Source organism: Falco naumanni, chromosome 9, assembly GCF_017639655.2.
Source record: "Falco naumanni isolate bFalNau1 chromosome 9, bFalNau1.pat, whole genome shotgun sequence".
In the NCBI taxonomy this organism is placed as follows: Eukaryota; Metazoa; Chordata; class Aves; order Falconiformes; family Falconidae; genus Falco; species Falco naumanni.
Window position 1 is genome coordinate 18360626 of NC_054062.1, and position 24323 is coordinate 18384948.

Consider the following 24323-nt stretch of genomic DNA (forward strand, 5'->3'; position numbering starts at 1 on the left):
AGGTACTCTTAAGGATGGGGTCAGAGCACAACATAAATCCTCTGGTAATAACGGAGATGAGGTATCAGAAGCAGCCACAGAACAGGATGCCACAGTTCAGGGAGGGCTTGCAGCACTGTTTGAGGCAGGACAATTAACAATCTCCTTATCCTGTACAGGAAATCACCTGCAACCTTTCAGTGCACCTGGAATTTTAATTCTGATGAAGCTTGAGATTCTCATGGGAGGATTATTGTCTTCCCTCTTTGTTTCTTTTGGCAACATTTCCTTGGCAAATCTGGGTATTTTTCAGGATGTATATCATGTGGTTGTCTCTTGTCCTGCTGCATGTCTTGGGAAGGAAACCATCTTCTTGGTGTGAAGCAGCAGAATTACAGGAACTGTCTAGGTATAGGTTATAGCATCACTGACCAGCCCGAGTTATACCTACTAACATTGTGGGGGGGGGAAAACAAACCACTGTATTTTGTCTTTGTTAATAAATGGTAGTAGTAAATACACTGAGCAGTATTTTTCATTTTATTTTTCAATAAAATTATTTGTTATGTCAGAACAGAGTATACTATTTCATCATATTCATCTAAAGAAATTATTGGAAGAGATTGCTGGGAAGTATATAGTACATTGTCTGCAAACACTTCCCTTTAATGAATCAGAAGTCGTTAACAGCATGCCACTGTAGTGCTGCTTTATTTTCTCCTTATTCTTACTACATCTGGGACAGTCTGTAGAAAAACTGAAGGGAGATGAAGGCGTGAAGCCAAGCTTTGGGTTCACAGAGGCTGGTGGTATCTTTTTTCCTAGTAAAACGTTTTTGGGTTGTTTTTGTTGTTTTTTTTTTACAATTTAAATAGAAATTGAGATTCTTTGCATCATTGCAGGCTTGCAGCTCCTGGTCATTTTTGTCTCTTAATATGGCTCAGCACCTCTGAAAAATCAGGCTTTCAGTCCTCTACAATGAGTAGCCAGCGAGAGAGACAGGCGCTCCTGGTGTGGTCCTCAGAGTCCTTGTCTCAGAAGTAGCTATGCCACACCCCTGGTATGCACCATCAGTAAAGCCTGTCAGAAAGTCCAGGTTTGAGTTAAACCTTAAGATTCAGGCCCTGAGAGGGTGGACTCCCTCCAGCTATTCCGTAGAGGTGATCCCTCTGCTGAGTTTAAGAAATGCATTACTAGAAGCAGTACTTATTGTGCAATATTCGCATATCTCAGAAGAATGCTCTTTTTTCTAGGCCATAGATCTAACAACTTTCAATACTCATGAAAATATGCAAGAAAAATACCACGTGCATTTATGTCGGCTCGGGTATTTCTCATGTATTATTTGAGACATAACTTTCTGTGACAAATAATCGCAGATGATAGATGAGTGCACGCTAACACAGTAAGTGTGATTAAGTATCCAATATGAAATAAGATATTGCGATTTCTTGAGCATACTGGATACTTTAATACTTGAGTATTTCAGGAAATGTTGTCAAGGCAATAGAGATGAGTGTTTTTCCTTGGGTTTCTCCAGCAGAAAAGAATCTTTATTTATAAAAAATTACTAATTTTCCATTAACTCTGATGAAAAACGTTTTTATTGGGCAGTAACAGCATAGTAAGAGTGAGGTTTTTCATATAGACTTTTCACTAAGCTATTTTTTTCATAGCTTCAAGGCTTGCCTATTGAAAGATGCCCATTTGACCCTAATCCTGTAAATTTCTATGTAGACATGTGTAACTCCAGAAATCGAAGTAAAATTCAGCACATATTTAGCCATTTGAAAGATGCTAGCCTCCATAATTTTTGTCTAATGTGGTTATCATACACAATGTAACTATTCTCCAATGAGAAGCTTTCCATTGACTTCAGAGAATGGTGGATCACACCAATATCTATATATTTCATCCTTGCTTATCTAAAGTGTTTTACAGAACTTCTAAGTAGTATTCTTTTAGTTCTGCAGAAAGACAACATCAGGCAGAAACAGGTGGAGATTTTGCATGAAGTCATACAGAAAGCCTGAGAATAAGATCCAGGTCTTAAGTTTTTCACTTTTTTTGGCTTTTGCTGATATGAACAGGACTTGATCTCACAGTCTAGAGATAAAGATGTATATATCTGCTATCAAATCCCTCAACCGTTTTGCTACTCTACGCATTTATTTTCATAATGGTACTTGCTTAATACTCATTTGCAAATAAAAAGCCATTGTGTGATTTCTCCTGGCTGTGCATAACTCAAGTTCCTGTTCTAATGGGCTGCTGCCTGCCCTGTGTTTGTTTTCTGTGCACTATCGAAACTTACACCCCACCTTGTAAGCAGTGGCATAACGTCATTTTAACAGATGGACCTGAAAAGAGAAATGCCAGGGCACCAGAAGGCTCCCTTGACTTCAGCCTGCAAGGTCAAGTTTAAAATGTGGTTTTGATATTGTAATTTATGGTGAGCTTTGCCAGATTTTAAAGAGGAGTAGTAATTTAAGATGCAGCATTTAATGTGAAGGAGGTTTAGTACTTGTAGATAGTGTTACTTCAATGTGCCAGTATTCATGACTCTGAAAGAAGTCAATTCTGAGACACCTTGACTTCTGAAGTTAGAAATAAATAACAATAAGGCGGGGCAGGAGGAGGGGAATCTAAGCAAACAGCGAAAGCTGCTGTGATTGTCTAAGGAAACTGTATCCATATTTAAGAGGCAAAGAATGTGAGCCCAAAGAACCCGTAAGTTTCTCCAAGTATTGTTTTCAGAGCTAGATCTAGAAACCTGTGCTGTGAGGGGTTCAGAGAAGTTTCTACTGGTTCTTTAGATGTGAATGTGTCTGTTTGAGATAAATAACAAATAGATGACAGAACAACATTGCTGTTTCATATATGAATTGTAAATTATTTATTCAAACAATGCCTGTTTATGTTGTTCAGGGATGTGCCTTCTGCCAACATCCATGTAAGCAACTTTGCTCATGTAAGTGTATTAGTGTTCAGATGCTTCAGTTGATTGACTTTCAGGGAAACTCAGTAGCCTGCATGTTTAAGTAATTTATTTTAAGGAGATTTATGCTTATAGCTCACGTGAAAACATCACACTTCTCTGCAAAGATCAGTACAGAGTTTAGTTTGGTATTTCAGTACCTTCATGCATCTGGTCTTGTGCTTTCTAGGTTGAGGAACCATGTAGAGAATCTCTTAAAACAAATGAGATTGATTTCAATTCCATTCAGAAATGTTAAATGAAGGACTAACATGTATTATTCTGCTGAATGAAGTATTTAGTAAGGCTGTTTTCATACTAGTTATGGAGCAAGTATCACAAAATGTGTCATTTACTGGATTTTAATGATGTAACCTATACTGGTAATACAGGTTGAGGTGTTGTAAAATTTTAAAAGGCTTATAAATGAAGCAATTAATGAAATGAACAAAGACTGGTGGTATGATGGATCCATAAGGGTTTGGTTTTGGTGGTAAAAGTGGTCATTAAAGTTGTGGTAAAATAATATCCCTGAACAATGTATTACCATTCTGTTTTCATAGCACTAGGCATCTGCTGGTTTGGGCGTCTTACAGGCTTGGGAGAGACTTTGCTCTCAACCAGTATCTCCCAGTTACCACTGTCACCTTTACACACCATAAAAATGCAGGGAGAAGGGCTACACAGCAGATGAGAAGTAGTGGAGCTTAGTGCATGCTTTGTTAGGTCTGTCATTTGCTTTGTGTGTTTAATTTTAGTGCTGTTACAGTAAATGAGAAAACATTAACATGTTGCCTGAATGTCCCAGGTAAATGGTAAGAAAAAGCAGCAGCACTGCTGTGGTCGTTTGCCCTTGTAGTCAGACAGGTATATACTGCAGACCACAGGGCCTTTTTGATTATGGAAAATACCCGTTGAGACATCAGATGTGGTCAGTGCACAGGGCCCGCTGTAAATTCATCCAATGTTCATAGACTGTGTCTGAAGCGTGATCTCACCCCGAACGTGCAAATAGGATAAAGGGATACGTGTAGCAGCGGTGTGAGCGGTGGCCCCAGCACTCTGCCTGCATCTATCTGAACTGGACTAGAATACAATCTCAGTGTAATTGTTTCTGACAAAACTAGACTAACACTCAAGAGGCTGTATAAATTCTTTGATAGCTGTGGAAATAATATTTAATAAATTCTAGAGAAAGACAGCACTAATCTCATATTCCACAGACACCTCTCCCCAAGAGAAAAACGTTCTGAGTTGTAGCAACATCAAATAGTGACACACAAGTGATGAGAAATGGTCCTGCCCCTGCCTGGGCTGGTGTTTTTCCCCCTTTTTCAGAATAGGTTGGCTGAGTTACTGCTGGAGTGGGTTTGATGTGCAGGGAGGATTATTTGGTGTTTTGGTGGGTGTGTGCAGGAGAGAGCAGAGCAGTGTGAGTGCGAGCAGAGGAGGAGTGAGACTCGGGGCTGGGTGTAGTTACAGCACTTCCCTGTGAGCTGCTTCTGCGAGAACACAAGCCATCTGCACATTGCTTCTGGTAGTGCTCCCAGTCCGAACGGAGGTGCAGGGAGTCTGCCCGCCAGGCTGAGGAGGGAATGGATTTACACTGAAGATTAGCAGAAGGTAAGCCCCTTCCTGTGAAACTAGATCTGAACTGGAGGGGTCATGGCTTTCTTTTGGCAGGGGGAAGGTGGTGCAGCTTTGCGATGTGACTGAATAGCTTACCAGTGGTATCAAAACAGGGTACTTGTAATGTTGTTCTGTGCACCAGAAGGATTTTTTTAAAAGGCTGTGTGTAGTTATGTGGTTTAGATAAAGGGAGGGCAGATAACTCTCCCATTTTTGTTTTTAAACTGCCAGTAAGAGAGGAGAATGGCATGGGGCTTGGGCTGTCTGATTGCAACTGCTTGCTGTTGTATGGAGGAACAATGCAATTCTTTATCTCAAATCATTCTTGATACAATTTGTTGGCTCTTTTGATCACTTCTGGAGATTTGTTGCATAGAAATAAGGTTAAAGTTTGTTTCCAGTCTCACTGACTGTTGGCTGAGAAACATGTTTTATCAGTGAATGTAGAATATTGATTTTTTTTTTCCCCCCTAATGTGGGTTTGTTTGCATAAAAATGGGGAAGTGAAAAGTTTAATAATAACTCAGGGTATGGGTAGATGGTTCAGAAAGGTTGTCTAGGTAGCAGAGTAGTAATGTAGATTTAACTTAATTTGGACTACCCTTCCCTGATAAAAATATGCTGCTGTAATTGCCTAGAACACCACACTATGCGCATGGTCGAAAATCTAGAATAACTATACTTCCAGAAAAATAACATCAATTGCTTCAAGTAAAAACCTTTCTAGCAGCATTTTGGGGATTCCACCCCCATATCAGAAGATTGAATTTGGCAAGAGGGGTATCTGTAGTTGGGAAAGACTTGTAATATAAAGCTGACAAAAGAGTATCTGAAGTTGACAGAGCCCCAACAGAAGTTCAGTTGCTGTGGCAGCATAATCAAGGCGTCAACTTCTCAGCAGTGGTTTGGAAACCATCCTTCAGTCAATTTGAACATCAATAGGAAGGGGAGGAATGTTAAGAGGATGTAGGGGTGGTGAATAAGAAGCAAGTTGTAACAAGTAATTTGAAAAAATAACCAATAAAAGCTTCCTTATTGCCACAAAGGGATTTGTGAAATCTTGCAGGTGCTTATAAAAACATGGCTTATCTGTAAAAAATGCTTTTGTGAGTCGTGTTGCTGATTAGGGTCTCTATTTCCTAGCACAGCATCTTCAGCTTCTACCTTTTCTTAGTTAAATGTTCTCTAGTGTGTTTCTTGCACTTAATATTACTGAAAAACTCTAGCAAGCTGATCAAAATAATTCAAAATGACATAATGACATTTCAGTAGAGGCATTTATATTAGTATACCTGCCACCAACAACAGCCTTTGTGATACTCAGGCGTTGCATGTGTTCCAGTAACACACAACAGATACTTCAAAAAAGTAGATTTTTCATGTTGTAAAGGTGCACATAATATGTATCAGCTTTCAGTAGAAGAGTAACTTACCTGAGTGACTTTATTTTACTTGGTACATAGCTGTATTAAGAATTCAATGGCATGGTTGTCACTGCAGAGCACATCTTGTTCTCCTCTCGGAACAGACTGCTTTACGGAAAACATAATACTCTATTTTTATTTTGTAGCTCATATTGCTGCTTCTGTTCATCTTTTAAACCTTTGCATTGTGCTAGTGTTACCTGCTCACAATCATCCACGTCAGAGATACAAAATTAATAATGATCCCTGCACCAAAATACTTTCACTGAAAACAAAAGTTCCTCCAGTGTCACAGTCTTACCGTCGATTGGGCTGTAGGGATAGGGGTGAGAATGCACTCTGTAGCAATATAAAATTATTTCAGCTGCTTTTTGTTTCTCACAGACTGAGATCACCACAAAGAATGGGTAAAGTGGTGAAATATTTCTTTGCAGGATTGTGCTCTTTCATTTTTAAGTCCTGCTTTAAGTCCTGCTTTCAGTGGAGAGTTTGCTACTGGCTTCTAGAAAGAGCAGGATAGAATGTAGACATGTCCCCTGTGAAAAGTAGTTATTGGGAGGAATGCAGCAATGACAGGTTTGAAACTGGAGAAGTGGAGACCAGCCTGTTGGGGCAAGCCTGTAGCTGTCACCTGTTTGTAATAGGCTCCATCCTGGTATTGTGCTCACTGCTCACTCAGGGAGGACTCAGTCCCCTCTTTTGTCTGCTTTGTCAGGGTACTTTCCAGGGGGCAGGGGGAAGAAAAGAGAAACAGAACCAAAGGATATGTCTGGAATCTGTAAGCACTTTGAAATCCACAGAACTAGCACCTGTCTTTACTAAGCAGGTGCTTTACAGATGAAGAAATAGGATACACATGAGTATTTTGTGGGTGATTATCTGTTTGAAATGGCCACCTGGAGCACAAAATGGGTAGATTTTAATTACATGCTCATACTACAGTAAAAAATTATACAGGTCTAATAGTTCTTTGGATAGATACCTGGTGTGCATGACACTTATGACAAGCCTTTTTCTTTGTAAGAGGGGAAAATAGGACACAGGAAGAGAAGCACCTTTTCATCACCAGCAAGACGGATACTCTGGCATTGAAACTGTCTGTGAAACTAGCTTAGGATGTTTTGTGGTTTACAGAGGTCTCTGGAATGAGCATTATAAATCATTTGAATATGAGTTAAAATGTTAAGAATTGACTTTTACATGTAGGATTTGGAGAAAAAGATTTGTTATCCATACAGATCGATCTGCTGTTGCTTTGAATTCTGTAAAGTAGTTGCATGTTGGCTGGAAAATGTTTTTTTCCTAGCAATGAGGAGGGTAAGAACTGAGGCAGTAAAAGAGTTTATCCAGACTTATCTCAGCAGCACCCTTGAACTACTGCTGCTGAGGCAACAATCGTGGAGACCCTGTACTCTGTTGAAAACTGAATAGCAGCAAATTATGTTAGGTATCCCTTTCTCCTTCATGTCCATCACCTCTTTCCTGTTCATCACCATAGTAATATGTTATATCATGGTTATTTTGTTGGAATAGTTTTCCCATGGTAACTAGAAATGTTGATTTTATACAGAGCTGAAGAAAACAAGGTGGGAAGCAAAATTCCTGTATCTTGGCTCTGACAAACATACTCTTACGGAGTGTTCATGCCAGTGAGAATTCAAAAGTATACTTGCATAGTTTTGCATCTGTAGTTGGAAATCACATTTATCAGCAATGAGAAAACTGACAAATAGGACAAAAAATGGACTTCTGCCAAAAATGAAAGGCTCAGCTTTTAGCAGAGTACGTATTTGTGGGCTGACATTGATTCAAAGTTAGTCTATTTGAAAAAGAGACAACTATTTCTCTGCACTAACTGTCCACTGGTTACCCTGATGTTCTTTGATATTTCCATTTTAAAATAGTGTAGCGTAAACACTTTGGCCAGAATTACAAAATGAGGATTCCTGAGAAATGTCTGGATGTAGTCACATCCAGGCTCATAATTATATATGGGTGACTGGAGTCAAGAGCAATGTGGTTATGGAGAAAAATATTTGAAGAAAATCTCTCCCTCCCCTAGATTGTCATCTGTTGCTTGTTGTTACCTCTTTCTGGAAGAAACTGTCAAAGGTAGTGAGTAGCATTGGAGTTCATCAAGGATAAAACCCATTCTTTAGGCTTTTTAAAGCATTTGCCGATCAGAATAGTCATAATGACAGTGATTTTTAGGATCAGTTTGCTACAAGAGCAGGCTCTAGGTACTAAAAGAAAAACGTGTTTTCCTATTAGAACAATCTATGAGTCTCCCAGGTACAAATTAGCATAAAGAGAGTCCTTCATGTCTGCTTAGTTTCTTACGGACTACCTTTGTTTTATATTTTCTGGTTATATTCTACGGATGTCCTGGGTCTGACTTCAGGCTTAGTTTCTTTTCCTCCCTCCTTTGGCCCTCACAACTTTTATTTCTCTTTTGTTCTTGGGACACTCCCTCTGAACTGAATGCAGACATCGGAATGGAGAGCAGGCTTTGCTAAATCGCATGCCAAAGGTTGCATGGTTCCTGAAACAGCCTTCTGACAGAAAACTGGAAAGTCAGTTTTGTGTTAGATTAACAAGGAGATCAGCTGCAATTATTTAGGTCTTGTGGTGTGCTACATGGAGGTCCAGCAGGGCTGGGAGTCTGAGAATTTGAGTTCTCTGCTTGGCTCCGCTGCAAGCATGAATTTTGATCCAAGGTGAGTTTCTTCATCTCTCAAACTCGCGCTTGCTTCACCAGTTAGAAAGTGGTTTGCACTTGCCCACTGAAGAGTTAACATGAGTTTTGCCTACTGCTACATTGACCTGTTTTCTCAACCTTCCCCATACTAGAGAGCCCTATCGTACTGCTGGACTCGCTGGGTCAGCACACTCAACCCCAGAACCTGGTGCTGCACTTGAGCTGTCTCTCTGAACCACAAGCCACATCAACAAAAGCTCCCTTCTAACAGCAAAACCCCTGCTATACCAGGAATTTTGCTGCTTGGCTTAGATGGGTCTCAGTCAACTGATTCAGCTCTACTGGAAATTTTTCCAGTGTAACCTTAGACTCTTAACTATTCTGCTGGTTTGGTCCAGACCTGTGCTGCTTAGGAGGAGCCTGATGCATGTGTAAAAGCTTTTCTCTATGTAGAGCCCATTGGAATGGATTTGAAGGTCAGAGGAGTGGCTAAAATCATCTTGCTTGCCCATCTCTTTTCAAAATCATAGAGCTTTTCCACAGAAACCAACACAGAAAGCTTATCCTTAGGGAGATTATCCTGCTTTGTCCTGGCAGACTCCAGAGCGATTGTAAGGCCAAAAATTTTCCCTCTTGCTGCTTAAATTACCTTTACTTTTTAGAAACTTCACCTTATTTTGAAGTTAAATTTGTCAAACTTCAGCTTTTTGATGTTGTCATAGTTTTTCCAATTGAATTGAAAAGCTCATGCTCCTTCCTGCTGTTATCTCTTTTCTTTGCTTTTAATCACCTATCCATTGTGATCTAGTCATCGCTGAAGCCTCTCTCTGAATAATTGTTTCACTCACAGCTGAAGACTCATGTTATTTTAATGGTTCTCCACTGAAGTCTCTTCTGTAACTCCACATGTACACACTCATCAGTGTTATAATGATGATGTTGCAGTATCTTTAGTCAAAAGCAAAACCTTTTTTCTGCTTTTCCTTTATATTCTTTTTATACATTAAATGATCAGAAGAGCCAGGCCTTTCAGGTACCTTGAGAGCATTCTTCTGGGAGATTATTAATGATGTTCTCAAACCGCCTCTTTCAGTTGCTGTTGCCACAGTCTCACAGGGCCCTGCTTTCTTGATTTGCAGGCGTATTACGTTAGATTATTAAAAGATACTTGTTTGGTTTAGATAGCTTAAATTAGCATTGTCTTTGAGTCATCAGCAGATTTACCAGGAAAGGTTTTATATTCTTGTCCTGGCCAGTAGTAGAGGTACCTCATGCTGTGGGTAGGAGGAAGTGATCTCTGAGGTATCTGGCTCAGCTGAGCCTCCCCTGCTAACACGTCCATCTGCCAGAGAACTGCCTAGCTGTAGTTTTCTTAAGACTCTTGAGTACAAATTATTCAAGTCTTCTAATTTGTAAACGTTGATTCATGGCAAACACTATTAAAAAAAAATCTTGTTCAATAGATAGTATCAAACAGGAAAAATGTCTTTCAGCATTGTCAAATACAGACCATAAAGATACGCTTTGCGAATACTCCTGCCTTTTCTGTGTCAGCTTTCATCATTTTTTATCCACAGCGCACAAGGGATCTTTGCCTGATCATGATTTTTTTAATCATGTTTTAAATAGACTCTTACTGTCTTTAAACATATTGCCCATAGTTATTTCTTTGTTTCTAGCTTTCTTATCAGTTGTCTTTATTTCTTAGTGACTTAGCCATTGATGATTATTTTTTTTTTTAGTTAATAGTAACTCAATTAAGATTTTTTTTCTGTGCATTGAACATATGGACCATGATTACTTTCTTGTTTGTAATTTAGAGTAGATAATTTGAGATGTTCAGTAGGTTGTCTTAAACATTCCTGGGTTTATCCTTTTATGGTTACTTTAAGAACTAGTAATATGTATCTTCCTTTAAAATTCCACATGCACACACACATATATATGTGTATATGACACAGCTCTTTATTTCTGTCGGTCTATACATGCAATCAAATCATGATCAGAATGGAGATAATTGCTGATTTGGGGAATGCAAATAATCTTTTTATGTTAGGATGAGGTCTCGTATTTATTACCTGCTGTCAGGTGCAAGACTTTCTGATTTATGAAATAATTATTTTGTGGTTTTTTTAAGATAAAAAGAAGGTTTGTTACTGACTTTTCTAGCTAAATCTCAGCAGGCTGAAGTCAGCTATAGTTCTACTAAGTTGTTTCTCATTAAATAAATTGGTAATATCTCAGTGTTCCAAGATACTTCCCATTGTTTTGGAGATACCATTGCGGCACTGCAAATACTGCTTCAGTTAACGTGATCTGCTAATCCATATACGTTGAGCTGTGTTGTTAGAAGTTCACCTAGAGGGACAGGCCAAGGGACTAACAGTCACTTCATGCAGAAAGCTAAAGGGACAAAGATGGTTGTCTTTCATTCTTGAACTCATATATTCCTGATAACTCAGTGGTCCTGTTATCACCAGACAAAAGAAAACGTGACCTAGATTACTCGGAAAGTGGGAGATTTCTGGTGTCATGGAAGATTGCATATCATATGCATCCAGAACATAATTCACAAGACTTCTGTCCCTTGACGTGTGCCTTGTAATTAACACTCAGCAGCAAACCAAACTAAGAGCTTTGCTTTGCTTTCAGCAGGCTAACAGCTGTGGCTGAAGTGGCTTTCTCACCTTGCTGCAGAGAGACTGGTCTCTCAACTGCAGAGCTCAGCAGACCTACACAACACTCTCAGTAGTCAGTAGAGAACTTTTGCTGGCTGGGTGAGACAAAGTTATAGTTATGCCAGTATTAGGCTGTTTGAAAATGCCCTTGGTGCTGTGTGAAGATATTGTAAAGTAGCTTTGCTGATTGATTCCGATTCCAAACTAATCGAGCAATATGAACGTGCATCTAATCACGTCCTTTAGATGAAGTATCTTTTCATGTCAAAACATCTGTGCTGGACAAAATGCATACAAGATGAAGAAATACTTAGTTCTCTAATGCTTTGTGAAGCCTAAATATTACAGATGACGTAGAAGGTCCACACCTATACTTACGAACTGGACCTGTTCCAGCATTGTTAAGAAATAGAGGAGGGTTTTGTATCAGGCCTTGCCAAATACTTGCTGTTGAGAAGCTAAAAAAAACATCTCTGCAATAAACAAGATTTATAAGAAAATTAAATTGTGGATACTGGATTTTGCCCTGGTGCACCTAAAATAAGGGTAATGAAGGCAGTGAATTAACAGATCTGTATTAGAATGAAACAATAAAATCTAGTGCATTCCTCTAGATTGTTTCTGATTAACCACATGTTCAGTCACTGGAATTAGGTTTCTCTGTGCATAAATGTAACCCAGGATCCTAACAGAGATGATGTTGAAATGCTGGCAATAGGTAGTAAAGATGTGTTTGCTGTTGCTTTGCTCCTCTGTACAGCTCACAGTATTCTAACTGGCCACTTTGGGCTACTGTGGGTACACTTCTTAGCTGGAATTACCTTTTTAGGGTGGAATTACCTTCTTTGTACGACCTCCTGCTGTTAACTGTTTAAATAATACAAAGTTCTTAACTTTGGTTCGGTGTGTAGCAGTAGGTGGATTTGTCCCACAAAGTCAGAATGAATAGCTGCCATAAAGACCTGTGTGCAACTTGCTCAACATTGGATGTTGCGGGAAAGTAAGAACTGAAAGCAGAGCTGACACTGCAGTCACAACTACTAGTTTATTACTGAAGTAAGTCCAGTTGATATTCAGCCGCCATGAGGACTGTTTCTTCATGCCAACAGAGCAATTGCACAACTGGGGTTTTAGCCTGAATCATTACTCACATCTTTGCTATAAGGAAAAATTATATTACACACAGCTACTAATTGCATTGCTATTAGCAGCAACTAATGGGTATAACAATACTGTATGCTGATGGAATTAATACTAATCAGTTACAATATTACAGTCCATCTGTTAAGGAATATGCTAGCATGACATTGGCAGTCACTGTTGGAATGCTGGGAAGTATTTTTTGTATAAAAATCAGAAAGTGGGCATGAATCAACTGTGCAAGTGTTCATAGCAGCAGGGCAGATGCAGTTTTGGCTTACCCAAGACAGCACAGCAATCAGTGGATGGCGCCAAGGGTCTTCCATATCTCTTGCCTGCATGTTGTCATTCAGATTTACAGTCATGGCCTCACGCTCCATTTCCCACTTTCCCCCAGTCTTCTGTCTTGTAGCCCCATCAGCTTGGGAACTCCCAGTGTGAGCTCAGCTTCCCACTGCTCCATCCTGTCTCAGGTTGAATAGGACAGACTGCCTAGAGCTGTTTCTATTGAGATGTTATGACAGTAGTGTTAAAAACAGCTTTAGAAGGTCCTAGTTTTAAAGATACGTATCAAACAAGGATTTATCAGCTGAGAATTTTTTCAGCATTTAAATCACTTTACACTTTCCTTCCTTTTGTAGTAATTATGGTAGATGTTGAAGTCCTTTAGAAGCCAGGTAAGCTGCACTTACTTCTGTATCTAAGCATAGATATTTGTAGTGACTTGCTAAACAGATAAAAGCCTGGGAAAAATGAGTGGACATTTTGGGTCAGGATGTTATTAGAGGCAGATTTTGGTCTTCATAGTGTTTCTGCTGTTCCAGCTGCTTGTGAGCTCACAGAAGCCTGCAGAGAAGGAAACAATGGAATTTGATGTTATGCTGAACATCAAACAGGGTTGAAGGTTCTCTGACCTCTGCAAGTAATTAAAATAAAGCTTCACTGGAAAATGATAGGCTACTGCCACAGTTCCTGTTTAACAATTCACAACATTCCTTAAGGGGTTTAAAAGATGAGTCCAAGTTATTCTCTCTTCTGCTCCTTACTCCTTAAGAGACTATAAGAAATCAGGTCATTCTCCTCAGAGTCATGGCAGAACTAAATATTTGATTAGGTTTGTCTATCAAATGGGCCTATTATACCTGTTCATAAAAATTTTACAAAGAAGAAAAAGAAGGGGAGGGGGGGAATGACACACTTTTACTCTTAACTGTACAGCATTTTTTGTGGTATTTAGATAGTATTAGAAAAGTAAAGCTTTCTACATGTTTAATAGCTGTTTGTCAGGTGAATGCTAAGATGGCTTTGAATGGAGAATGAGTGCAGCTGTGCAAATGTAATGCAACAAATATGCACTTAATTGTGTCCTTTGGCCAGCAGAAAATGTCTGTTGGTAATTAGTTCTTCCTCTACCAGACCCACTGGCATGTGAGCTCTCCTAGCGGGATTCTTGTTATTGTTCTCTCTGGCTCTTGTTCGCTGTTATTCTGGAAGGAAGGACAGAACTGAAGGCATGAGTAATAGGAAATCTCAAGCTCTCACGTTCACCAAAGAGGAAAACATTTATTTAATCAGACTAGAGCTCTACAAGCACTCAGAGAATAAAAGTTAGTCTTGCGGGGAGTGAGGACAGAGTGGGGTGGACTCAGAAAATATAATCCTTGGCTTTTGAAGTACTGTTGCTGTGGGGTTAAAGCTGGATGTGTGCTTGATGCAGGTACTTTTATACTGGATTTCTGGGGCACATTGTGTCAGCTTGTGTGCAGCTGTGTTTGTAGCTCCCAAGTTGGAGTAATTCTTGCAATACCCACCATTGCTTTCCTTGACACCTATGAGCAACAGTACAGTTTTGGCTTCAGGAACTCCCCAAAGGCATCTTGATAAAGTGAAGGCAAATGGGTGTTGTGCACATTGTGAAGAGGTTGGAGCATCAGCTGTGTGAAAAGGGGTTGTACAGGAGCTCAGTGCATTGTGTTCAACTGGTGCTTCAAATACCTCCCTACCTCCCAGCTTTTTAGTTTACCTTTTGAAGTGCAAGAGGTTTTTTTAAGCTTGATGGACACAGTGTGTAATGCAATGGCCATGTTCTGCCACCTTTCTTGTTCTAGACTATCGCACAGCGTTATTACCCCCACATTTAAGGGAGCCTTCAAAGTCCTCCGTAAACAGTATACAGTGGCTTTTAAAATGGCATTGCAGTCTGGCTTCATCAGCTAAGGAGGATTTGTATGTCCAAGTTGAAGTCATTTAAGAGAACAGTATGGTGGAAGAAGGCTAAAAATTGATAGCTGCTGAGCCTGAAAAGGTGATCTATGAAAAATTTGGTCTCTCATTATCAGCTATTATTAAAGGTTTTTGTATTGTTATAACACATAATACAGCTTGTACTTTCATTTATGTTACCTGGGACGTGTCCTCTGCAGAATATACACATCCAGCTGCCCTACGTAGCCCATGATCCATGAATCCTGGCTATTGAGCCTCCAGACTTCATTCATAAGCTTCACAGAAGAGGTGATTATGTCATTTTATTCTCAGGACTGGTCATGAGGAATAAATTTCTGTGATGGTTTTCCTTAGTAGTGTTTCTCAAAAATATTTTATGAAGTTCATTAAATGTTAATTTAACCTTCGTAGATTGGGAAGCTGAAGCTCAGTGTTGCTAAAGACTTGATTCCCGTATAAATCTTGAAATTACCAGAATAAACAGAACCTTAATGCTATCTAAAATAATGTTAAAGCCTATTTTCTTTACATGAATATGCTATAATGCACGTATTGTGTATAGTGTATATCTATTCAGTAGTATATAGAAAATAAATAGAATGCGTATATCAAAGGTCAATCACGAATCAATGAGACTTGCAGAACCATGGGAAGCTACTCAAATTTAGGATCCATATATTTGTATTACAGTGACACAGCTTTGGCCACTGTTCCTTCATCCTGCAGTTCTAAGGCTCTGGAAGTATTTGGCAAATTAGTACATACTACTACTTCTTTTCATCTAAATTTTTCTGTCTACTGTGTTCACATGGAATTTAATTTGAGAACCTATTTTAGATTTGTCAACGTGGGTAGAAGATAAACAGGAAAGAAGAGATTGTATATTGTTATAAATTGATAACTGATGTTCTTCGCTTTTACTGCAAATACAAGTGCCAGTTGATGTAACAGAAAATTTATAGGCAGTGACAGTAATACAAATATCTAACTGCAGTGTGACATTCATTGCCTTGGACTTAGATGGAGATTTAAAACAGTGTTGGGCAAATTGTGGAGAACAGATAGATTGTGATGTAGCCTCTAGCCAGGAAGTCCTTAAACCACTGATTACTTGAATGGGAAGGTGTGAAGAAGAGAAAAGGCTGTTCTGTATTTTCTTATTTCTTACAACCTTTTACCCCAAGTAGTCGCTGCTGGTCTCCGTTGAGGACAGGGTACTGGACTAGATAGACCTCTAACTGAAGCAGTATGGCAGATCTTGCATTCTCATTACTGTTTTTGAATGGTGAGGGCAATATTTAACTGTAACAGGTGAACTAGAAGAGAAATGGCAATCATTTGTCAGCAAATGATGAGTGCTCACAAAGCAGTGCAATGCATTTGTCCCTCATTTCCCTTTGTTGTTTTTGTTTAGGCTGGTGACAAGCATTATCACCCAAGCTGTGCACGATGCAGCAGGTGCAACCAAATGTTCACGGAAGGAGAAGAAATGTATCTGCAAGGTAAGGATGTCTCCGTTCCAAAACAAGAAAATCAGACTTTGTAATCTTTCTGTTACAGACCTCAAGAGTTTATAAACCATCCCTGTCTAATACAGGCAAAGAGCGCTATAGCCATCCTATCTTCAGTAATGCTCTTGTACTTTTTCACTTGAAACCCTTTCACTCTAGTAGGTGGCCATAACAATGGCTTTGTATTGACTCTACACCCTAGCTGAGGCAGACTGTGTTTTCAAAAGCTGTGTAGCAAAAAGGAAACTTATTAGGCTGCCTCTTAATTTGGCATCTCATGGGTAGCTTACCACACAGACTGGTATATGAGATAGCAAAGTGAGAGGGTTTCCCCTGAATTCTGTGCTCTTCTGGATCACTCTCCAGAGTAAAAGGCAATGGGAAAGCATTTAGAGGCTGCAGTGAGCTTGTTTTGCATCATGTACGTCTCATTCCCCATGCGCACTGACAGAGTGTCTCCTCTGGTTCTTAATCGTATTTGTTTGTCTTGCCTGCTTCCCTTTTATCTGGTCACGTCTCTTTTTATTCCCATTTACTTTATTTTTATGTTTTTCTACAGTCACTTCTTTCTTTTATGTTAATTTTCATCTCCACTTTCTTAATAACACTCTCACGCTTGCAGGTATTGCCAAGCACATTTTTTTGGTGGTCTTCACATAAAAAAGAACATGCTCTTTTCTTTGATTGAAAAGTATCCTTGATCTGAATTCTACCTACTCAATGAGAAGGTAGCACATTAACTATACAGCTACGGTTATTTTTATTACTTGAGGTAGTATTACAATTAATGTTGGTAGAAAGATGTATAATACATGTTTATGCAAGCCAGAAATCAAGGTGAAAAAGGGAGATACATGTTGGGATTTTATATGTTGTACTTATGTTAGAAAACTTGCTTGATATACCTGAAAGGGCTGTAAAAGAATAGGAAAAAAATAATGCAAGTGTGGTTGCAGCCATCTTTTGAAATCTTGAGGAGAGATTCTTTCTGGAGGAATTCCAGAATAAGATAATATTGTTAAGGAATTCCTTTGAAGCTAACTTGTGTTATTTTGTAGCTTGTCCTCCCTTGCAGTCCATCTCTCTCATCTCTTGCTGACCTTACACCGCAGTCATCTTATTCCAGCTGTGCACAGAACTGGCTATTGAGTTGTGTAGCAGCTCTGCATTGCAAGAGCAAGGAGAGGCTGAAAGAGGGCTGGGTAAGAAGTACTGCTTTCTGATGGCACATTGGAAAGACTAATTTGAAAGCAGCAGTTACAGCACCTGACAATCTTAGTTTCCTCACATCATCATATGATAAAGTACAGGCAGAATTCAAGATGAGCCACCAGTTCATCCTTTGCTGTTATTAATAACAGCTGTTTGCAACTGATGCCATTTCCATCAGTCTATCAGAGAGTGGGAGATCATCTTGATTGGGCAGGCTGTGGTGTAGATTTCTGCAGATCCAAATAAGACAGAAGGCATTGCTTCTGCTTAAACAGGGCTAGATTTTGTCCTGGCCAAGTTCAGGTGATAGGAAAAAGGAGGCTCCTTGATCTGCCATCATTCTTTTCTTGGCTGTTATCTCCCTTTCTGTGTTTTTGAATTAATGTTCTTCATGCTCACTCTGTTTCAGAGTGTCAAGCTGTTTCCTGACTAAACATTATTCCTGAGTGTGCTCCAGACCATCCTGCCAAAGCTTTCCTTGCTTAATTCAGCATGCTTGTAAGTGCTAGGGACCTAAAAGCCTTTCCTGTGCAGAGCTCTCAGCTGAAATACATCTCCTGACTCCGTCCAAACCATTTACCCTAGGGTGTAGAATAACAGGATTCCAAGTATTTATCTGAAATAAAAATAAAACACCACAATGCTAAAGCTAGAACCAAAATCACATTATGGATAAAATATATGAAAGTATATTTTCAGCTTCCATCTCACTTCTAATTGTCCTTTCCACAGGACATAAAAGCATTGCTTTGTGTAATAGGGAGACCTGGCAGGTTTGTAATAGCCCCTTGTATCAGAAATGTGTGGGAAACCTGCAAATGGATGAACAAGAAGCCTATTTGGGGGTTTTCTGTGTTAAGACTGGTTTGAGTAATGCTAGCAGAAGCACTCTGGCTTTGCCCTGTTCCAACACAGGAAAATGAAAAAGAAGCAGCATCAGAAACTTTCACTTTCCCATTGACCTCCTAGTAATATATTTACTGTAAGGACTGTCCCAGAAGACTGTTGCTGAGCTAGGATGTTGCTCAGCATTTAGAGGGATGTTTCAGTTGATTCTCACACAGGCTTGCAGCCTTGTTCAATGTTCAAATAATAATGTGAGTTACTGATTTTTAAAGCTGTATGTTGAAACAACACAAAGTAAAAAGCTAAATAAATGAACATGTTGGTTGATGTCTGCCATGTGAGCAAACAAACATTTGTTAAGAATGGGAAGAACCACAACTTGCTGAACACTTTCTGGTGGGAAAAAGAGGGGCGATGCAGTTTAAGAATTTGTACCGTTCCAAGCGTTTCAGAATAGGTTGGCATGCTTGGATGAATGAAGTGTACAAGTTGCAGGTGGCTCAGAGTTCAAGATCATGAAAAATATTTACATTGAACTTCTTAAGCCTGCTTTATCTGATTTGAGTTTTTTAATGTCACCTATTTCAAACCTCTGATTAACCATTAGCTAAGTTTCACCATGAAAATGACATTCAGACTCTCTTGCATTTCTTGTTCGCTTTCAGTAGCTGCAGTACTCTCCTGGGGTGTCCCAGGTGTCCCTAAAATTGTGCCAGTTTGTGCTAAATACTGCCCAAAAATGCAGTGACAGCTTTTTCTTTGATGGTAGGGATAGTTTAATAGAAACTAATCTGAAGTACAAAGGAACAGAGATAATTTTTCTCAGGGTCACACACGAAGCTCACAGCTGAATTTGAGAGTTGAACCTAAACCTTCTTAGTTCATCAGCATTATAACGTGACTCCCATCCTCCTGAGTCCTTGGTTCTGTCTGACCTCCTAGGGCATGCATGCTTCTCCTGATCCTGTAGGCTCTGTGGGGTCCTGGCTCTGAGGCTGCTGTTTATTTACAGAGAAGGCAGTTGGTACACTTCTCCCTGTTGTCTGACCGTTTCCTCATGCCAAATGCACAGTTTCTTCTTCCTCGGCTTAGACTCAAAGCCAAACATCTCAGACCCTTGATCCAGAGTCACAGCATTCTCTCCAGTCTCCTGATGATGCTTATATTGTGTACTGCTGGGAAGTGAAATCATTCCTGCTGGTCCTTACTTCTGTACCAAGCCCTTACGGGTTTGTTACAACAAAATTTCCAGGGATCCTGACCCATACCTCTCCTGGGCTCCCAGGGTGAGGTTTCCTCTGACTGCACTTGAGCTAATAGTCACCCACAGGAGACTTGGACTTTGCTCTGTTTGGTTTCTTTGTGGACAGAGTGAAGAGGTGATGTTTCCCCCTGCAGACAGACGAGGCTCTGTATTGGCTTTGCAGTGACTGGAATGAAGTTTGAATTTTACTTCAACTGCAATCACTGTTAAAAATAAGTATGAGCTTCTACTGCGTTTCAAGTTGGCTAATACCTGCCAGCAGCTTCCCAGCAGTGATCGGAGTTTACAGTCTGTTCCAAAGGAGAACTGAAATGGGATGGAAGTGCTCCTTGCCCCTGACACTGCCCAGCCCTTGGAGACAGCCAGATATTTCCATTTTTACAGCACGAGAGAATCCCATGTTTTGGGATGCAAACAGCAGAGACCTTGCCTTTTGTAGGAGGATGTGTAGCGGGAAAATGCCAGTGCTACACATGCCACTGACCCTGCAGAGCAAGGGGTAGACATGACATGTGTGCCAATGGCAGGTATGGTACGCTGTGATCCAGGGAGAGGCTCTTTCACATGCTGCTTTGTACCACCTGTGTCTTACTGGCTTTGAAGTTGGTGAGGTACAGCCCTGACTGCTGCATTGTGCATTTTCTAATTTTTGTTTTACTGTTGCATTTTGCATAATTGCAGGGAAGAGGTGATCTGACTAACACTTTACAGTAACTGAATATGACACCTATTGCTCAAGGAAGTCATAGGACTTTCCCAGTATTAATGGACTTATAATCAGATCTTCCTTTTTATGTGTGGTGCAGTACATAAGGGGAGAACAGGTCAGGTAACCGTGGCTCAGTTCTTTTGTTTTTACCCTCAGTCCTGCCCAGAGTCTTTCAGTTCCTCCAGCTGATGCTTGCAGGCTTCTTTGCTGCTTGAGGCTGTTTGAGTTTTAATCAAGATACTGTGCAAAGTGCCTCAGGAAGAGACTGCTGTAGATGGGCCAAGGATTTGAATATTTTTTTGTTTCACTTCTATTTCTCATGAGGTAGAATTGAATGTGAATTACTTGCAAAGTTCATACAGATTCACCATCTGATGCAATGGAGGATTCTCTTTAATAACTGACTTGTCATGACCAGAACTCATCTGCTTTGCTCTGAATAAAGTTTTTCCTCCCTCAGGTTCCACTGTCTGGCATCCCGACTGTAAGCAATCCACTAAGACTGAAGATAAGCTACGGGTAAGCTGAATGCATGGCAATGACACACCAGATATTTTGTGCACACAATAACTGGATGATGCTTTTAAATAATTACTTTTTCCATGGTTTTTTTGCGTTGCGGTCACCGCTCTGGCAGAATAAATCGTGGAGGCACTTCAGAGGTATTTTTCTGATTTTTTAGGCTCACCACCTTCACATGTGTGTCTCAGTGCACTGCCTTAAAGACAGTGCTATTTACTGACATACAGACATGGCAAAGTCTCTTAAGACACTTCATATCTCAATTATTGTGAGAGAGACTTTGAAGGAGAAAATGTGAATCGGGCAAATGCTTTGATATATTTTAGTATTTTTGCATATCTGTGTAATTGCTCTATAGTTATCCCCTGTTCTGCCTGGTTATTTACAGCATTTAGACAATACAGACTCTCCTTCCTTTGCCAGCCCAGCCTAAAGTGATCCCAATTTGAATGCAAGAAGACCTGCAGTTACCCTTGGAGTCACATCAGTATATCCAGAAAAACTTTCTGGATCAAGTCCTTGATGGCAATAATGCTGCACCAATAAATGCTGGAGCCTAGCTTTTTGCATGCACCAGGCAATTCTAAGCCTATAGTCACTAATTAATCTTCTGGAAAATTTACTTTTTTTTGATGTCTCAGTTGCTCCTTTGAACTTTTCTAATTTTTCTGCATATGAATAAAATGTCTTTCAGACAAGGAAACTTAAGAGGTACTGGCATGGAGATACCTTGGATATCCTGTATGTTGTGTTCTATGTGTGACTCATGCACAGGGAGCCACATCCTTTAGAATTTATTCAGGTGCACTGGTCTGTAAAATATCCCCTGCAGAGAATTCCCTGTGATTGTAGGCAATGTGCAGATAAATTCTTGTTGAGCACAGTTCATGTTAGTGTAGGCTGTACTGATAATGCAGAAGTGGCCCTAGATGGGCATGTGATCTAGCATGGCCAACCATCCAGCATTTGCACATTGTTCTTCCCTGACTTCCCATGAGAAAAGGGAAAATTATGCCAGTCTGGATTTTCTTCCTAATTTAATAATTTGAACACAAGACAGTGTTTTGGCCCTGCTGAAGTGCCAGCACGCTTGTGCTTTGTAGTGAACGGTTGGGGTACAATACCTGCTTTTCACTTGGACCCAAGAGTCTGATCAAAGCACTCCTGACTACTACTGTGGCCTTTACAAACCTTCTTCAGCTGACCTTATACATCAGTCGGCTTATTTCCATTCCCCATGGAAATGGCCAAAGTCCTCTGCAAATATTTTTCCTTTTTTCTGTCACACATTCAAGCATGTCAGTCGTCGTCTACCTCAGCAAATTTTAATTGGAGTCAAGTAAATTAATTCACCCACCTGTAAGACTTTGCCTAAGTGAATTCTTGCAGGAAAATGAAGCGAAAGAATGCATATTAAGGGAACATCTGAGAAATGTTACGGCACAGCTATCCAAGGTGGATTTGTTCCTGGGTGAGAGCTTCAATGCAGAGGTTTAATATGCCTTTAAAAGGCATTGACAAGGCGCTGTGCTGTACTGTACTGTAGAGATGGAGAATTTTTAACTCAACTGTACATCACAGATAGTGTCTACTCCGGTGCAAAGTCAGAGACCCTACCTTAAAATCAGTTTGAGTTCACTTTGACTGACACATTTTGTTCTGCAGCAAACAGGTAGGTACAGCAACAAGTGAAACTGGGGGAACTATGTGCTATTTGAACATGTTGCCACTAAATTATGAACTGTACTTTGACTTTCAATTTCTTATGACATACATTTAGACATGATGTGAGAATTGCAGTCTGGTTTGTGAGTTAACAAATGCATGATATAGCCACTTTCAGGGTCAGGCCTGGATTTTGTGGTGGTTCTGCAAAAAGCCAGTGACAAGGCCTATTTGCTCTGCTGGGTTTCCTTTCCCTATAGAGCAAAACAAAACAAAACAGAAAGCCCTTTCATTGTTGAAATACCTTAGAAGTTTTCATCAAGTTCTGTTTTCTCTCAGTAACTGAATCGTGATGTAAACTAATCAGCATTCTAGGTGGTCAAGATCTGAGAGGGAGTTCATAAAAAAATGGCTTCTTTAGATCTTCTCCTCGCTGGATTTTTATGGAAAATTACAAAGCCAAAACAAGCAGAAAATAAAGCAACCATATGTATGTTACAAAAATATTCATGGCTTAGAGGTTTTTTACAACTGCCTGGCTCTTAGTGATTCTGCAGGGATCAGTAAGCAACATAGGTATCATAATGCATGGATTATTACCTGTCAAGTAGTAATTAGTAACTTGATTGAAAAAGAGCTTAACCACTGAGCTGGGGAAACTGCTTTCCTTTTCACTCATTTTTCCTTTTTGTGTTTCATGACAGCATTCCTCATCTGAGTTCTTTTATCCAAAGAGTCTGGTTCTGCGCAGGCCACGCTCTGCAGAGGTTTGCTGTTGTGTTTTCATAGTGTTGATAACGGTCTTCTTTACTGAGAAGATTCTTCGTTATTGTCATTTGCTGTGCTTGCTACTACTATTGCCACACAGCTTTCCTGCTATCACTTGCCACCATGGTTACTGACGCTGTATTTTGCATCATGTGGTGCAGTGTTGTTTGTTAATTCTCACATTTTTTGTTTAATGCTTAAAAATACATTTTTTTTTAAATTCAGATGAGCTTTTGGGGGCTGTAGTATTGTTCTTCCAGTGTTACAGAAAGTTCTTCTAAAACAAAAAATTAGACTGTAAATATAAAGCAAATTAAAATGGTGAAAAGGATCTGACTTTAAGGTGATGGCTAAAAAGAAATAGTTTTTCATGAACAATGGCTCATGTTTTCAGAAAAAAAATGCCATCAGTTAAATCAGTTCCTTTTTTATATGTATTGAGCAACTACCCATGAATACTGTAGTTGGGAAAATATTTTAAAAGTTGCAAGTTTGGACTTGTTCTATGTGCTGCCAGAGAGCATCTGCCTCTCTCTGATCTGGGGCACATCCACATCTGAGTTGGGTGGATGGAAACCTAAGAACCTTGTCCTCTTGATTCTGGACTATCTTTCTACTTTCAGACTTCCTTGAGTTTGCTTTGCACCTAAAACCACCACCCATTTCCATTTCTTCTCCTTCAGGGCAGTGCTTATTTATTAGTTGTGTCTGCTGGGTGTAGGGGGTACACATGGCTGTACTGCATGCAGGCACACCTGAGGTAGTTTTCACCTGGTAACGAAGTAAAAATGTACTGGTACGGACTTCATACAGCCTATCAGTAGGCAGACAGGCTGATAGAGTCCATGCCACTGGATTTCCATTCTGTCTGCTCATGCTGCTTTCACATCTCTAATTGCAAAGTAGACATAGTCCTGTCATCAGCCAGGGCAGGATGTTTGTTAGATGCAGTCTGCAGGATAGCGTTATATGGTTGAATCCAATGCTGTGATTCAGTGGGAGTTAACGCAAACCTTGTACCCTTTGTCCTGCACAGTCCTTTAAGATGTTGCAGTGCATTCACCACTCTTGAATC

General features: G+C 39.9%; 1 protein-coding gene across 16 annotated transcripts in view; it reads left to right on the forward strand.

Annotated features, from left to right (window-relative positions):
• ABLIM1 (actin binding LIM protein 1) overlaps nt 1-24323 on the forward strand; it is a 206274-nt gene that overhangs the window by 133157 nt on the left and 48794 nt on the right. For all 16 annotated transcript variants that reach the window (XM_040605481.1, XM_040605476.1, XM_040605482.1 and 13 more), the window contains exons 7-8: nt 16166-16253; nt 20754-20812. In XM_040605481.1, the coding sequence (XP_040461415.1) occupies nt 16166-16253; nt 20754-20812 (147 nt within the window). The remainder of the gene's footprint in view (nt 1-16165; nt 16254-20753; nt 20813-24323) is intronic.